General features: G+C 35.5%; 2 protein-coding genes across 3 annotated transcripts; one reads left to right on the forward strand and one right to left on the reverse strand.

Moving 5' to 3' along the window:
- Positions 1-15: 15 nt before the first annotated feature.
- LOC143446921 (FYVE and coiled-coil domain-containing protein 1-like) lies at positions 16-10,801 on the reverse strand. Of its 2 annotated transcripts, none has more exons than XM_076946785.1 (23): positions 10,616-10,801; positions 10,455-10,533; positions 10,203-10,356; positions 9,839-10,089; positions 9,534-9,646; positions 9,281-9,369; positions 8,830-8,979; positions 7,747-8,271; positions 7,508-7,628; positions 7,297-7,400; positions 6,824-7,035; positions 5,583-5,679; positions 5,092-5,375; positions 4,184-4,326; positions 3,741-3,919; positions 3,546-3,644; positions 3,280-3,392; positions 3,018-3,185; positions 2,216-2,409; positions 2,023-2,104; positions 1,051-1,213; positions 790-914; positions 16-502 (listed from the first exon to the last, which is right to left on the reverse strand). In XM_076946785.1, exons 1-23 carry the CDS (start codon positions 10,659-10,661, stop codon positions 451-453), a joined length of 3,543 nt encoding a protein of 1,180 aa, XP_076802900.1. In that variant the 5' UTR covers positions 10,662-10,801; the 3' UTR covers positions 16-450. The 2 variants fall into 2 exon arrangements, with proteins under 2 accessions (XP_076802900.1, XP_076802908.1); XM_076946793.1 differs by having other exon boundaries at positions 5,595-5,679; positions 10,616-10,800.
- A 1,775-nt stretch (positions 10,802-12,576) lies between these two features.
- LOC143462764 (uncharacterized) lies at positions 12,577-18,036 on the forward strand. The gene is made up of 11 exons (XM_076961033.1): positions 12,577-12,849; positions 13,594-13,735; positions 13,895-13,993; positions 14,083-14,248; positions 14,602-14,735; positions 15,411-15,553; positions 15,665-15,817; positions 15,906-15,999; positions 16,508-16,680; positions 16,836-17,001; positions 17,192-18,036. The coding sequence occupies exons 1-11, from the start codon at positions 12,671-12,673 to the stop codon at positions 17,399-17,401; spliced, it is 1,659 nt and encodes a 552-aa protein (XP_076817148.1). The 5' UTR covers positions 12,577-12,670; the 3' UTR covers positions 17,402-18,036.
- The last annotated feature ends 146 nt before the right edge of the window (positions 18,037-18,182 follow it).

The following is an 18,182-nucleotide window of genomic DNA, read 5'->3' on the forward strand; positions in this document are numbered from 1 at the left end:
AATGTTGAACAGATGCAGAGAAACATGAAATCGTGTATTATGTCGACCACCAGCAGGCAAAACACTACGGCGACACTGATTGGAACAGACGATACGAAATGACGTAATAAATATATTGCAAAAAGGATACCGGTACATAAGAATTTTAACCAACTCAAAATCACACACAGGTATATCAACGCAAAGATAACAATGTCTTGTTAGGGACCAGATCATTATTTCATTGCCACAAGTCTCCAAACACATGATATTTCATATCTACAGTTGAGAAAATGCATAGACAATTTTCAAAAATCATACTTGATTGCATTCACCAAGTAGAATATCAGCACATTATGTAATTATGTGAATCAAAACCCCAAGCAAGGCACGTGAACAATAAGCAAATATGCATTTGATAAACATGATACAATTGTAGAATAATATCTCAGCAGATTGTTCGGACTGGAATCAGCTGTTTATAACTGTATGTAGTTGGTATGTCACTTTCTTGGGATTAATTCTGCAAAAGAAAACATGATCAAAGAAATGACCAACACAAACACATTCAAACGGTTGAAGTCGTTTCAAGCCGTGAACGAATCAGCCCAGGACGGCTAAACCCAGCATAATGCGACCAACATCTGTGAGTTGGTCTGACTTGGGTTTAATCGTAATTGGTTGAGCTGTCCTGGGATGAATGGACTGACCAGCCTTTCAAACTGTCACAAACACTAATAGTTTACAGTGTAGAAATAAAAGCTGTGGTATGTAGCGTATAGTGCTGGTAGCAAGACAGTGTTTTATCACCTGGAAAAAGTATTATCAAGTACAATGCTATACACTCCTTCTTGCTTTGCTTCCAGTTGACCAATGAAAGGTTCCAGATGGGATTCTATCCTCCGAGCTGCCATCAGGTCTTGAGGCTCATCTTCCTGCAAAGTATCACAATTCACAATAACAAAATGTTTGCCAGGTATTTGAAACTGGTCAGTTTTAGTTTGGCAGCACTTATTTCACTTTGAGGAACAATTGGGGTGAGTGAAGTTGAAAACTTGAAGTAATTCCTACCTCGGTTGGGGAATAGCACACTTTAAAATCAATACTTCTGTCCGATGAAATCTCCCATTGCAAAATAACTCCAGGCTGTTCGACAAGAATTGGAAGGTACATGGACTTTCGTGCTGGTATGTTTACAGTGTCTTCACTCTTTACACTTCGCGCTGAGGAAGTGCTACAAAAATATATATGATGGTTATATGAAATACGTATTCATGATCTCGTAGTACACCTGATGAAGCAAGCTGATGCTTGTAAGTGCCTTTGTCAAGTTAATAAAAGTAAATAAAAGTAAAAAGTAAACCGTAAATAATTAATCCATAAGTAGCTATCATTAATTCTGCTCTTTTATTTCATGATACACTGAGTTAACATAGTTCAGCTGCCAATAACACTGAACAAAACGGTTCCACGACATATGGCCGCGGGAAAGTGGCCGCGAACAAACTCACCGGGGTCAACTGAACGTGACGTAAATTGACCGCAGACAAACTGACTGTGACATAAACTGGCCGGCGATCAAATTAACCGTCGATAAATTGGCCGGCGATCAAATTAACCGACGACAAATTGGCCGTCAAAAGGTCAAAATTCTAATTCACTATCTAGTCACTTCTGTTTATTTCAATAAACGTTTCAATGTGTATTGAAATAAAAAACAATTTTGTTAAAAACAAAGGAAATAGTTACAAACAAATATTTACTTTACATATCATATACTACCGAGTTTAAAATTTTGACTTTTTGACGGCCAATTTGTCGCCGGTTAATTTGATCGCCGGCCAATTTATCGACGGTTAATTTGATCGCCGGCCAGTTTATGTCACAGTCAGTTTGTCTGCGGTCAATTTACGTCACGTTCAGTTGACCCCGGTGAGTTTGTTCGCGGCCACTTTCCCGCGGCCATATGTCGTGCTCCCGAACAAAACATACAGTGTCACTGCCATTGTGATAAGAAAGTTTGCATTTGCTAGATTCACTCACTCATAGATTGACAAGTTTCCGTCGTCTTTCCCATCCACGCCCACAACACTGGCACACTCCTCTGGCGTAATTTCTTCGAAATCTAAAGTTATGGCAACTTGTCAAAGCTCTGTTATGAGTTTATGTCATCACTGCTCCTCAAGCGCTACAATTCACCAACAACTAATGAGCAAAAACATCTACACCAACCAACCTCTGGTAGAAGAATTAGGTGTTTCCCACAGTGTACTGACATCTGAAGCATCCACCGATTTCACCGATGCATTTGGATCAGGTACGTTGATGTTCTGACGCTTTTGAAAGCACTCGATGCAGCTTCGTAACTTCTTGTTTCCTTTTATCACAAAACTGCAGCAGCAGTTTTTGCAAAATATATTCCCACATATTCTGTAGAACATAAGTGATACTTGTTCAACTACAACAAAGAACACAACGTTGCATTATGACTTTTCAAACTCAGTTTATCGTCATCAGAAAATATTCGTTTGTTCAATTAGACGTTTTTAGCTTGTTAGCACATGTAAATGATCACTACAGTTCCACAGTAAGTATTTGCGCAATGCCTGTAGCATGTTTTGGTTGAAATATCCATGAAAATGAAAGCCTTATTTCAAAATTCATACCTTTCACCGAGAAAAATAAAAATATTCACTCCCCATTGGCATTTGAACATCAAAGCCCATGAGGCAATTCCGTGCAAAAATGGAATAACGATTCACACTGATCATGCATTTTATGGGTTACAAAATACGGACTCATGGTTGGCCAGCGAAAACGTTCATGTTTCTCAATCAAACACAGATGATTTTATATTAAGCTTGACTGGGTATATCTATATTAACTATCATGCATATTATTTGTTTCATTTCGTGATAAACGGGCTTCAGCTGCAATTTTGAACTTAAAAACGCCACATTTAAGAGCCATCAAAACGTACACTTTTACAAAATTTTCAAACTGCACAAGAATAGCAAACACTATAGCATACGACTCACCTACAATGATGCTTCCGTAACGTCAAAGTGAAAGTGTTGCCACACGAAGAACAAGAAGTGACCTCATTATCATGCACCCAACCAGATTCATCCAAATCATCTGCCTGTTCCGCTTTTCGCAGTTTGTCCTGGAGTTCCTCGCCACTTTTCCAAAGCGCGTCTTTATCACTAAGACAACAAGATATGATGCTAAAATTGACTAAAGGGATTTGGGACACTCTGTGTCGATGTAACACCACTTCAGTTTCATACTCAGCCTTACAGCAGGAGCTCTGTTATTTTCTCCTTTAAGCTTAAAATGTCAGAATCTTGAGATTTTATTTTATCCTCAAGTTCGACTTTTTGTGCAGAACCTTCCATCAAACGCAGTCGAAGCTTGGAAAAGATTTCAAATGAAGCATGTTCAGCAGGAGATGTTAGCAAAAAAGATCTAATACGTTTAGATTTGAACTAAAACAATATTGCCTATATTGATAATAATGAAAATTCTGTAAAAATATACACAATGTAACCAATGGTCATATTTACTTCGTCTGCCACAGATTTGCTAGCTACCACAACTTGTTTCAACTCATTGTTCTCATACTCCAATCGATCAATATGATCGGAGTTTTCAGCTTTAGCATCCTACGTTAAGATGACATCGTGGCATTAAAATGCAGAAGGGAGTAAAAAAAAACTACAAAGGTATGTGATATGAAAATATGGTGACATCAAAGACACCTGAAGCACTTTGTGTTTGTCAGAGAGGTCCTTTATAGTGATGAGATGAATATCGAAGTTCGATTGCATCTCACTTAATCTTTCCTTCAGATTTTTTATTTCTGTTTCCGTGCTGTCCTTGTAAGTGTCGCTGTTCTGCTGCAGATGTTCATGTTGAGTCTCAGTAAGAGCGAGATCGCCTAAACAAGACACAGATAATTAATCTAATAATAACCAAGTGCTGGAAGGTATCATGGACCTGGACGACAAGTTTGACAGCCAACAGCACAAACAACAAAATATACAATAATGCTGAAGTATATAACAATGTAAATATCAGAATATAAAGAAAAACAAATCGTGAATTTAAAAATAATAAAAAACCTTATGATAATAAATAACATGATAAATAATAATAGTTCATAAGTAACAATATAAAAAACACATGAAAATAAATAACAAACGTTTTAAATTTTTATATTTGTTCAAGATGTTGACAAATCTTTCCTGCATCTTCCTCCACTGTTCCTTGATGCTAGGATCCATCATTTCTTCTGCATCATCATCCAATTTAAAGTCACCAACATCTTCACTTTCATCAATTAGTCTTAAAAAAAAAACAGTAACATTAATATTATTTCATATTCCGCATACAACATTATCTTTGGGTGAATATGTTGATCATTACACTGAAACAATCGACACTATAGACTAAGAATTGTAAATGGTGCATAACAGAAATTGAATTTTAAATCAACAATTTCTACTTAACAACAGTTTATTTAAATTTTCTTATCTCAAATATAATTTCCTGAGCAGTGGTTACTGGTTATATTCCATTGTAAGTGTACGCTTGCTGTCTCATCCAATTGACATATACTAATAACAAAATACTAATACTCGTATAAAATAGTTTGACTGACATTTTTGAGAGATAACAAATTATTAAAGCAGAAATGTTTGGACAATGACAAGTGATGATATGAAGTGTTGTCTTACAAATATGTGTGCAACAACCGTTGGATTATAATTCAATAAAATTATAGACTATCCACAATCGGATTTTAAATTGATTACAACATTACACTTAAATAACCTATATCTTCTTGTCACTTAACAATACCTAGTGGTGCTACTTTGGCTTGCTATTTTAAATAGGTCAATAGGGTCTGGTTAAAACAGGTCAAGACATACTTTCCAGTGTTTGATCAAACAAAATTCATCCAATGGTATCAGTGTCTGTTTAAAAACAATTACCCTTGCCATGCTACAAAAAGGATAATGGATAATGCACAGGAGATACATGTAAGGTACCATTTTAACACAATATGTAAGACTGCATGACACACAGAAAACTGGTATTGATAATTACCTAATATTATGGAAGAAACCTTCGACCTGCTGGAGCAAAATTTCCAGTTGTTTTTCATAACTCAATAATCTGTTGGTCACTATGTTCATTCCAGTTTGAAACTCAAGCAATGTCTTTTCTGTTTGGGAGACCATGCTCTCCTGCTCGCGAATGTTATCGTTGAAAACCTCAATTGCTTTGTTTGTCATGCTCAAGTCACCATTCAGTTTTATGGCCTTTTGCTTTTCTTTTTCAAGGTCTTTATCCAATGCTTCATTTAAGTTTTCTTGTTGCTGTATTTCCGCCTGTGGTCAAGATAAAAGCAGAAAATGCATCAACATTATTCCATAAATCGGGCACAGCATGACATAGCGTGTATACAATCAGCCACCATTTGCCATGGGCCTTAACACACAATAGAGCGGAAACCACAATGCCACCAAAAGTTTGTGAGTGTAGAAGCCAGCATAAGCTTTGCATGCATGCTTGTATATGTACGGTAAAAGGCTCACCGGCTGTTTTACCTGAAGCTCTTCAAAAACAAGTTCATTTTCACAAATCTCATCTTCATGGCGTTGCTGCATTCTCAAATTTTCTGCTATTAGTTCCCTGCAATGCAAATGTTCAATGTTCACTTTTGGGAGAAATTGGAGTCATTGGGCACTGTATGGACAGCAATTTAAGTATGTTTTTGTACATTCAGAACCATGTCAGACTTACCTAGAATCTAGCCATCCAGTTTTAGAAACACGATTCCATGTCTTAAATTTCTGTCCATACCACTAGGCACCAGACAATGATTTTAAAATGAATTTATTACAATAATGTAAGAACATTATGTAATTAAAAATATTTATGATGAAGAAACCACAAACAACAATCATTCATAACTTGCAGTATATATGTATGCGACAACAAACACTGGTTCTTAGTATCTCTTGAAAATGACAACTTTTGTCTAGAGGAAAAATCATGAAGTATCATACAGTATACAATGTAGACGGCGGCTGCCAAGTTAAGCGAGTAACGTTGCTAGGTATAAAAACATTGGTTTTTAAATGAAATAACCTGTGTTAATCGCAAAAAAAATGTTTCTTAACTATGAAAAGTGAACTGCAACAATTGATAACTTTCAAAATCACTCAAGAAACACAATAAAATATAAATTGTTAAAAACGTGGCAACGTCAAAGGCATGACGAAATAGGCAAAAGTAGAGCAGGATACTATAAATTACAACAAAGGGTGTAAGATTTTTGCATAAGGACCGATGACATGCTTTTAAGTTTTTACCATAAGACTATGGCCAACAGGACAAGTGCAGTAGGACTATAACAGTTCAGTTTACACCTAACACTACCATGCAACTTATACACATGTGTAGAGACACTGAGACCTCACGATGCACTTGAGCAACTCAACTCATTAGTAGTTTGACATTGGGACCATATATTATATTAAGGATTGAGAATCTTGCTGATTTTGCACCATAACAAGTTTAGCTCGTATGAAATATTGATACACAATGAGAGCCCCTTGCGGCAAATTGCGATAAATGAGGGCACCATATCATTTTACTAGCATCATGCGTTTAGAATAGGTTTTAGCATAATGAAAACCCATGAAGTGCAACTAACTTTATCAACACGAAATACATACGTGAGGTAAAATCGCAATTTAACTCCTCATAAGGCCGATAATTAAAGTGTGACGTATCAATCACTTGACATTTTCATAGTATTTATGTGCAATACCTTTCTTTTAGCTCCAGTTCGTTGCAAAGTTGTTTTGCTTTTTGTAATTCAACTTCAGTGTGCTTTAGTCTCTCCTGGGTGGCTTTGAGATCTGCTAATATCTCCGCATTATGTCGTACTTGTTCTTGACAGCGCTCATTGCTTATTGACAACTGTTCCTCAAGATCAACCAAATGGTTTGAAGATTTATTGTCAGCAGATGCAAGTTCAAGCTGTATAGCAATGTGTCAAATAAATTATAGGATAATTATAGGATATAGGATAATTATATAACTGTATGAAAATCCAAACTCAGTGGTTCTCAACCTGGGGTCCATGACCGTGAGTCATACTTTATTTCTCCATAGTTAAAACATGTCAAAATAAATTCCAGATAATACAAATCCTAACGAGCATTACAACAACCTTGAGTTTTGCATTCCTTTCGATTTTTATGATAATTAACAACAAAACTGATTAACTTATCACTGCACCTTCATGCTTTCCATGCGAACTTCACTTTCTCGAAGCTTCTGCTTGTATTGTCCAAGTTCATGCTTCGTTGCTTCAAAATCAACCAACAATATTTCATTTTCTTCTGCGGAAAAAAAATATTGTGTGGATATCTTTCAACTATCATGACATTTAATGGACCTTTGTTAGACCTGGTAGTTGGCACTATACGTATCCACTTTCTTTTCTAACCTTTTAAAGACTTTAAAAATGACTCATGGTCGTTATCTGCCAAAGTGGGGTTTTTCTGCGCAGTTTCAGTGATCACAACATTTTCTTTCGATTTCGTGACGTGTTGCAAGATCATTTCAAACTAGAAGTCAACACAAGTTTATGAAGAACTTGAAGAGACAGTTAAGTGTTTCCTTATCGACAAGGCTTACTGATGTAGTCACGATTTCAAGTCAATGCTAATTATGTGAAAGGCATACCTGGTTTCCCACTGCCTCGTCCGTGATATCTAAAGCTTTTTTAAGGCGCTCAAGAAAGAGTTTTTGTGCGGAAGCTGAAGTTACAATACTAGCTTCCAACTTGGCAAGTTTTTGTTGCTCTTCTTCAAGCTGAAGGCAAACTTCAGCCAATCTTGCTGCATTGGAAACATTTCCGTTAAGTTTCATTTTAAGCTGTAGACATTGTTTTTGACAATCTTGCAACTGCGTGTTAAGGATTTTGTTTTCGTTTTTGTAGTTATTTTCCTCCAGTTGAAATCTTTCATGGGAACTGCTGTACACTGGGGTTGATGTGGTTGGTGTTAATGGTGAATTTATGACATTTGATGAATTTTGGCTGAAATTGCTCGTGATTTTTGACATATGTTGCGATACTAGTTCCTCTAGTGTCCTTTTGTCTGCTTCAAGTTGTTCAACCTTTGACACCAAACTTGCATTGGTTGAACCCGATGAATCCATTTCCTTTGAAAGCTTCTCGTGCTTTTCTGACCAGTTATGCTCCCGTTCCTTCATAAACAAAACCAACAACTGTAAAACTTTGAAAATCTTTACGGATTTGCTTTTAATAACTTTTAGCTTAAAATTAATGACCAGAATAATATTTAGAAAAGCGCCATGACTCATGACATCAAGTTATTGACAGTTCTATTTTGAATAGACTTCAACATCTTTGCACACCAATACTACTACTTATACACATCTATACTAAGTAGTAGTATTATATATATGTATAGTACTATACTTATATACACCTATACTACTATACCAATATTACCTACTTCAAAAAAGAAAGCTAGACTTAGTAAATTGACTCAAGTCACGTGGTCACTATACCTCACCTAATCAAATCATTATGCACATTAACACTAAATTAAATAAAAAAATTACTTGATTCAACTAGATGTTTCAAATGACTAAATATTTGGATTGATTCATTTTGATTAGCCTACTGTTTAGTATTACAGTAAAACGAATTTATTTTGATACTTTTACAATTCTGTCAGAACAATAACCGCATGTAATTTCTAAAGCAGTAATATTTGTCACAGTTAACAATGGACACACTTGAAATTCCGAAGACATGTGACTTAAGGCCTCCTGTAAATGTCTATTTTTCGATTCCAGATCGGATATGACACGAGCGAGGATATCTTCTTTCTCATTGCTTGCTTTCACAATAGCCTCAATTTTTCCCTGCAGTTCAAGGATCAGATCCTGAAATTAAGAGCAAGGTTTTGGAAAGAGCAGATTATTTAAAATATAAACACTGGAGCCACAAAACTATCAATTATTCTACTTGCAAAACAAAATGATAGCTAATTTCTTGGCTCTAGTATTTTTCTTCAAAGATCCTGAAACAGAAGCAGTGTTTTCCACTGCATAGCATTTCAAAGCATACTCCATCCCAACAATACGGACACTTTCTGCTTGTAGCTACAAAAAGAGCATCACTGAAGCACACGCCTGTGGGAGCTGATTTTAAAATAATTTGCGAAAAAATAGTAGTTGCTTTAACCTGTTGCTCTTTGATTCTGCAATCTGATTGGTCCAATTCTAAAACCAATTCTTCGACTCTCTGGTCAACACTAGGTGCTCCACTGCTTCCTAGAGGAAGACATATAAAAAGTTACAGTCATACTTGCACATAACTCTGCGGATACCGTATACTATATAATGCTGTAGTATGACGATCACCAACATTGACAAAAGGTTTTCATCAGCACTAAAAATGGAAATATAAAAAAAATTGATGTAAAATTTTCACTCACCGCTTCCATGTAGTCTAGGTGTTTCCATGACAACAGAAGCACTGGCCAAACTACCAAAACTGCCAGTGTGGCTGCGCACGGCCCACTGGTCCACAACAGATGGATTTCTTTTGCTGAAAAAGTTCCAAAAGAATTAGAATAAATCATAAGTAAGTGAGATTACTTGGTGCTGGTAAAATATAATAAAATATTAAAAAGAAAAACACTAAAAATTTTATTTCCAACATATCAAAATATAACATATGTTATTATCTATTACGATTACATGCTATATCATAGTTACAGATAAATGCAAAACAACATACCTTGCAAATGTTGGCCAGCCTGAGTCAAGGTCAAAACCTTTGGAGTTAAGGTCAAAATTGACTGCATTGAGGTCATACAGTGATGTAACAAAGGCTGATGAATAAGTTTGATTTGTTAACACCGAGTTAGGACTAATATGCTGACTTGTCATGGAATCGTTCATGATACAGTTTTGCAAACTGTCGGCAAGTGTTTGGTGAACAAGGCAGTAACGAATAAAAGCTCTTCCCCTCCCTTTGGAGGACTTAATCTGCATCATAGAAAAATCCATTTTACAATAGGTGGGTTTCTTTTTTGAAATTAAGACTACAGATTGTTTAGTTAAGTGCCATGAAAGAATACAGTTACCAAATCAATGATCACCTCTTTATTTCCATGCACATAACGAATTCCATCGTTGAGCCCTTTTGTAGTTTTAAGACAAGAGTAAATCCAATGCCAGTAATTTCGCCTGGTGCCAAGAATTGACTTTTCTTTTAAACTGGACGTTAGCAAGAATTCAAGCTTTGCACATAATCTGCGAAAAAGTTGAACAATGAGTATATAAATAAAATAAAACACATGATACATAATGTAGGCTACGTATAAGTTTTCTAAAAAAAACTCTGTTTGTACCTGTGTAAAGCGTGACTGTCATCCGTAATCGGTTCCCTATTGGATGACTCAAAATCCTTGCAGATCTGTGTAACTACATCTGCATGTGAAACACATATAACTCCATTTATTTCACTGCTGCTTTGGCATAAACACATTAAGTTTGAAACAAACGACTTTACCTTGTATGTCAGTCACAATTTTCGGCAAGTTAGAACGTGTGGCCATTTTATGAATCACATTACAGCCTTGCAATGACAGGATAATGAAAGCACTAACTTACATCTATTGCAAACAGGTATAATACAGCCTAATACAGTGAGACAGGAATATACATCTGACATAGGCCTATACATTTAAAAAAATGTAGAACTAGGCCCACCCAACTCAGAAAAAGCCACGTTTGCATGCAGTTTGACTGACTTAGTGCGGTTGCTTTTATGTGTCTTCAGCTTAGATCAAACTATACTAAGGCAACGGACAACCGCTGCTATGGCCCGCAAAAGCACAAATTATTAAGCAAATGCCTCCGGTCAATATACGTATAACGGGTCGGCTTGGAGAGTTGATATATATTTAGATCGTGTGGATCTTTTGTGGAAAAACCTTGAGATCGTTTCCAAAGCTATAACATCTTTTAAATAATCGTTATAGATATACTGATACAGCCAATACAAACTGCAAAGTAGTCATATGTTTATGCCTGTAGCCAACGCACTTAGTCTATTTCCACAGCCTAATGAACTGAACCTGGTGTCTCGCTATCCAGATTCCTGTGGTGGATCGCCCCTATGTGGATCGATTGACAAGCAATCTGGAGTATACAAAGGTAAACCTATAGAGAAGAAGCGTTTTTGTACGAATAACAAAATAATGTCGTTTGTCATAACGATGAATTACCGGATCTTTTCCAAACGTACTTAATTACGCTGTTGATTTTATTCCACTCTGTGATGATATTATTCCAACAATTTTTAATCTTAATTTGTTCCCAATCCCATGTTTATGTTATTCGCTGGATGAAATTAATATGGATAACTGCTGTAACGTTTTTTCAAAATGGAATTCACCTAAACATCGCCTTTATTACAATAATCTTCCAACCTCGTCTTTATGTGTATAAAACACATAGTTTTGTTAGAAAAATAAGAATGTTGGTGGTCACATAGCGGTAAAACGCGACGTAGAATCTTGCTACCCTTGGCGTTCCTGAGCCAGGTCTTGGTAGAGCTTTTTCTTAACCACCACTCAGAAGGCGAAAAAGAGAACGGTTATGTTCGAGTTATTTTGATTATGTTTAGAAATTATAGGCCGGCTAGAATGGTGGAGCTTTTTTTCACAACTCGGATGAAAGAGATCCTCTCTCTCGTTTTCTGAATGGTTGGGTAAAACGACACCCAACGTTTGAGTGGTAATCTAGGTACTTTTGTCGGTAGTTACGGTATTTATTTTGAAAGAAAACATGCTTATTCATTGGATCATTGCTTATTGAGGAGGTGTATTTGAATATGAAAATAGCCTTGAAGGTCAGGAGTAGTGGCAGATGTTTTAGTAACATTGATTGGTGTTAATTTATTGCGTTAGACGTGGCTACGGAAACAAACTTTTCAACTGATAGTTTTACGAAGTTTTTTAAATTTGTATTGTGCTGGTATGCATTTTTTCAAAAAAAAAAATTTATGATACATTATAGGTGCAGTGCGTATATTGCAAACTGCTGAAGTAGGTTAGTACTATGCGTGTTGGTCAGTCTATTGTTGAGACTTGAGAGTAATAACATCTTAGCATGTTGTCTACCATAATTACAGAAATCACTAAACTGTTTTTGCCGCAAACGACCACATTTGAAAAGCCACTTTTTGTAAAAATATCTTGCGCTTCTGTAATAAACCTCTAACAGATTTTTATAGTCGGTAACTTGTGTGCGATGCGTAGAGTAAATAATTAGAATATCTGAAACTTTCATGGCAGCATGGCTAGACCACAATTACCTTTAATCTAGATAACTCATTGTTCAAGACACAATGAAAACATTTTAATGATAAAATTTAAGTTTAGCAGTAAGTTTGTTGTAGACTATTTTTGTGTGTGTGTTTGTAAATTTTGTAACTTTACCTTGAACGTCATTTTTATTACATTTTGACTGATTTACAGCATAGAAGCTACTTAAGTATATGTTTTAGCATCTATCAAATGTTGTAGGTTTCTGAAATCAACTGTGTAATTCATTTCCAAAAATGGCTAGTTATAATAGTCCTTTTCCAAATATCAGCAGTCAGACACATTTGGATGGACCATTTAAAGATGCACATCATCTTCAAAGCAACAAAGATAAAACAGACCTTGAAAATATCAGCGAAGAAGAAAGAAAAAATCAGGAGCTTGTGCAAGACATCTTTCATGTTACAAAATTGGGGTAATCTTATGGTTTTAAGTTGCAGTGCAGTCAGACCTCGTTAATTCGGACCACTTTGTTTTGTCATAAAATGTTGGTTTAGCGGGGTATCCGGATTATCGGAAAGCGAAAAATCAATCAATTTTGCAAATGTAGCACCGTGTTCAAAAAGCTGTACGCACCTTACTCCAATTCAAAGTATGTGTATGCGTAGGAGTTTAAAGAGTGAAACTGCTATTATTATGCATAGATAATCGGCTATTGTGTTTGTCAAAAACTACTGTATCTAGGACAATCGTGAATCATTTTCTCTTCACTCTTAATAATCCGGTTTATCAGATTTTATTGCTATTTATTTAGCACATTTTTCCAAAACTTTTGTGTCGGAGTCAGACAGCGGGGTTTCAGGATTAAAGAGGTAAAATGCATAGGAAGAAATCCATTCCCGGCAGTTTTGTGTCAAATAACGGGGATTCCAGTTGTTCGGGGTTCGGATTAACGAGGTCTCACTGTATTTGTATATGATTACTGCAACGGCAATGTAGTGATTGCAATCATGAATAGGTTTCCGTAATAAACCTATTTTTGTTAAAATCAGGAAAATTATCCACTTGATCATTGCACCAACATCCTTTGAAAGTTTAACCCATATAAAATTTTTGCACAATCTATACTTACACTTAAGTGGTAATTTTTGTCCGTTCCGTTTATTGGAATATTTATTACGTACTGTACGTAGTTCAAGCTAATATTGTAACTTTACAGGTTGCTTATTCCTATACAAGATTTAGTGGATCGTGAAGGCATTGGCATCCTGAATCAGTGTGACAAAGATGGACATACGCCAGTTCACTGGGCTGCTCTTGGTGGCCATACACATGCCATGAGATATTTTGCGCAAATTAAGGTACAAATTTATTTGTTAGATATGTGATTACAAATAAGCCTTCTGCAGTCTTATAAGGTTTTGGCAAAATGAAGTCTACTGTATTTGAACCAGGAAAATTGTGTTGATGTTGCATGACAAATGTAAAATCAATACTAATGTAGTAGTAACTTGTTTCAGGCCCCACTTGATACACCTGCAAAAAATCAACTTGGTGCCCAGGCCATTCACTGGGCATGTGTCAATGGACACGTACCAACTGTAGAAATACTGCTGCAGGTTTCTATGCTTTAATTTCATCTGTTGGTAACATGAAGCAATTAGAGTTGTTGGATGCTTTAAAAACTTAAATTGCAATTTTATTTAAGGCGGGTGTGTCCATCGACAGCGTAGACAATAAAGAATGCACACCGCTGATAATAGCTGCTCAGTACGGCAGGACCTTGCTTGCTGGATTTTTAATGGGGAAAGGGGCAAGATTGCAAATTACTGACAAAGAAGGAGACAACGCTTTGCACTGGGCAGCCTTCAAAGGTATGTAGGATTCAACTATTGATCTTGTGTGTACACAACTGTCAGTTGGATTAATGCATCAGTTATCATATATACCTTATAGTACAGTAATTTTGTGCTGTTAATCAACTTTAAATAAAGTTACTGATGTGGCTTTACTGAAGTCAAGATAATGAACTGTTGTAGCAATTATAGGTGAAATGTCCAAAAATTTTTCACGATTTTGAATTTGGTTTTGCAACTTTTGTTACAATGAGCTTCTTCACTTTGCATTATTCATAGTAATAATCTTGAAGGTTCTTGTCACAAAATGCAAATAGTTAAGTGCTGCCTGTATCCATTAATATTTAATAATATTGTTATTTTTTGAAAAGGTCACAGTGAATTAGCAAGGCTCTTAATTTACTCCGGGTTTAATCCACGGCAAAAAGATAATTTCGGCCAAACTCCTTTACATCTGGCCTCCTTGCACGGTGACCTGTTGACCGTAAAACTTCTCTGTGAACAGGTTGGTGAAAGTTGTACAGTTTTTACTGATAGAGTTGCATAACACTTGGCATTGTAATGTAGAACATGATGCAGAGGTACACAACATTTTTGCTCCTACCAGCTGCATTACTGACTTTGTTATATCTCCAGCCGCTAGTGATTCAAAGTTGTTTTTATGAATTATATATGTATTGTAAAGGAATAGGATTTATGGTCACAATTCATCGTTTTTATCACACTTCACTACTGCAGCTTTGATTCTCAGCCGTTAGCTGTCTACACATTCAAATTATAGACCCCTATTCATTCTATAACACAATCCACATCGTTACGCTTTGTGTCACCTAGCTTAAGACCAACAGCTGAAGGTGCAAGTCCGCTTGGTTTGTAACATAGAAACCCTGCGTTCAGTTGTTTGAAACCAGTTTCAGAAGCCAAATATCTGCATACGGCAGCCAAAAACCTGTTATCAATGTACGGCCACCATAACTTATATTTTGATATATAAACATGTGTATGATCAAAAGTGGCCATGCAGTCAAATGTTGTACGCCCCTGGTATAATACGCAGATGGTGTACTGCGGAGAAGGTAAATTTATGCCAGTTTTCATTTATAAAATATTTCTGTGAATTGTACAGAAAGTGACGGTAGATTTTCTGTTTATATGAACAGTTTCTGATGTGTTTTTGCAGGAAGGTTCAGACATTAATCTGGAAGATCATAATGGCAACACGCCGATGAAATTAGCCAAGGGCAGAAAACATAACGATGTCATTTCCTACTTTGAAAGTTTTAAATCAAACAAGAGAAGTTATCTTCCTGCATTAAGTTTTAAGTTAGTCATTTCATTGGTGTGTGTGGTGTACTGGTGGCATTTTAATTTTTGACCTAGTTATACCTTTCCTTGTTTAATGTTTCATAACATGACACTAATTCTTTGTTGCAGGTCAATTTTTTTTGGACCTCCAGGAAAGAGTAAAAAGGCCTTTTTGTTCATGTTATTTGTTACCTGTGGTTATGGCTATCCTGCGTATTTCTTTAAAGTTCTTCCATACACAATGAATTTTCATATGGCGCATTTCATTTTTCTTATAAATACGTAAGTAAAAATGTCAAGTTAATAATGGAAAAAGCACTCATCTAATTTTCTTTGAATGCTTCTGTTCAAATATCTAATAATCTTTTAGTGTTGTGATGTGGTATTGCTTGGTAAAAGCACATAATATGGATCCTGGGTTTCTTCCCAAGAATGTTGATGAATATGATCAAGCTTTGAAACAGGTAACATCATCAAGCCTATAAAATCACTTCCCTATATTTCAGTTAACCAGTATTTGTGGTGCTTTGTAACTTTTGGACTATTTTTTCATTACCTTTTGTTATTTGATCACTTTAATTTTTTGAATTTTATAATAATACTTTAATGTATGTATTTATGTAACAATTATCAATAAGTTGTTAAATTTGAGTTTGATTGTTAACGAGATTAAGGTTAATAATAGTTGGTTAGATGACTGCAGTGCACTAAAAGCTACGTTCATAGAAAAAAAGTTTTATTTAGGAAAACATGTTTTGTTGTGTTTTTACGCTTATCTTTTCATGGTCACTTTTCAGACTTTGGGAGATAACAGACATGTTTTCACTCAAATTGTTGTAAACTAGTAAAAGTTAATCAAATCTTTTTCTGTTGTAATAGATACCGGCCAAGGGCAGCTCAATGTATATGATAAAATATATATCACAATATTTTTCATTTACTGTAATATATCTATCTAAACGTTTTCCAAAGGTTGCCTATTTTGCTGAATGGAAGCAAGGTCAAAATCCATTGAGTCGTCTGTGTCATACATGTAGATTGGTAAAACCACTTCGTTCAAAGCATTGTCGCATAACAAACAGATGTGTTAAACAATTTGATCATTATTGCCCCTACATTTACAATGTTGTGGGTTACAGAAACAGGTAAGCGCAAGCATTCTAATTAAGTCTTGTTACGCACTCAAGGTTTACTTTGATTTGAAATTCTATGATGTACAACGCATATATGGTAGCGATAAATGTTGGTCGTAAACAGCGAAGTTGCAAAGTTGTCAGTTTGCTCCTAATATTTTTTCAAGGCATTACTTTCTCATTTTCCTATTGGGAATGTTGTATACCCTGTTGACGGGAGATTATTTCGTGTGGTATATGCACAAGCAATTTGGCTTTGATGGTATTCTCATATTCGGTGGAGTACTGATGGGAATTTTCACCTTAATCACATTGGGGCTAGTCTCATTTACCGTGAGTTGACAATGTTTTACTATTTTTGAGTCAAGTTTTGTGGATTTGGGATGCTATTTCAACTAACTCAGTTTCTGTAAAACCTAATTCACTTTTGTTTGTTACGTACTTCAGGAATTTTTAGGAGTGGTTTTCGTGGTTTCCATAAAAGACGCGGCCATCCTTTATGTTTATTGAATATATTTTACAGACTTTCCAGGCGGTTGCAAACCTGACAACTAATGAAAGGATAAACTTTCAACGGTACGAATACTTGAAAGATGGAAATGGCCAATATAACAATCCCTTTGACCAGGGATGTTGGAATAATGTGAAAGAATTCTTCCATCTCAAAGAGCCACTTACAATTAATGCTGATGATAATGAGAGGACGGGGCTTCATTCTGTTAACGTCATTTGATCAATGGAAAAAAGAATAAATGCTATTACAAAAAATATGCAACTTGTGCATGTGTTGATTGAAACTTTACATCATTTGACTTTGTGTTTAATGTTACTGTTATTGTATTGTTATTGTAACACAATACAAAGGAAAAAAGTTAAATTCATCATAGAATGGTAGTTGTCTACCGATGAACTGTACTAGTACGTTAGCTTGAGAATTTTGTACTTTATGGTACCCATTACCTTCGTAGTATATATTGCTTTGTGTTTGTTGTTCTACTTTAACTAGAGTTCCTAATGAATTGTATTTATTTTGTATCGGTAGCTTGCATTATATGGTGCACTTGCACGATTTGATTACTATGTTATGCATGTGTATAACATGACGTTGAATTTGAGTATACGTATTTTTAATATTTGTATATCTTAACTGAATTGACTTACAAATATAATCTCCTCTTGTGTTTAGCTACAACATGTGCTATTTTTCAATTCAAGAGATGTTTTCTTGCGAAATTTGGATGATGTTCAAATGTATGAAGCTGAAAATCGATAACATGCTTGACTTAAACGCATTTATAAACCTCTTTTAGCCAAATAGTGTTTTGTAGTAACCTCAGACTTTTCGAGAATAAAGAAATTTCTCGTGAAGTGAACATCGTCCTGGTATCAAAATACTATTGAGCTCAATGTATATTGTGTTTTTAGATAACATATAAATAGAGGCAAATACCATTGACGCCTTGCCAAGGTGTATTAAAATCATAGCATAGTACTACTATATATGAAACCTAGCT

The sequence above is a fragment of the Clavelina lepadiformis genome, chromosome 1, assembly GCF_947623445.1.
Source record: "Clavelina lepadiformis chromosome 1, kaClaLepa1.1, whole genome shotgun sequence".
Lineage (NCBI taxonomy): Eukaryota > Metazoa > Chordata > Ascidiacea > Aplousobranchia > Clavelinidae > Clavelina > Clavelina lepadiformis.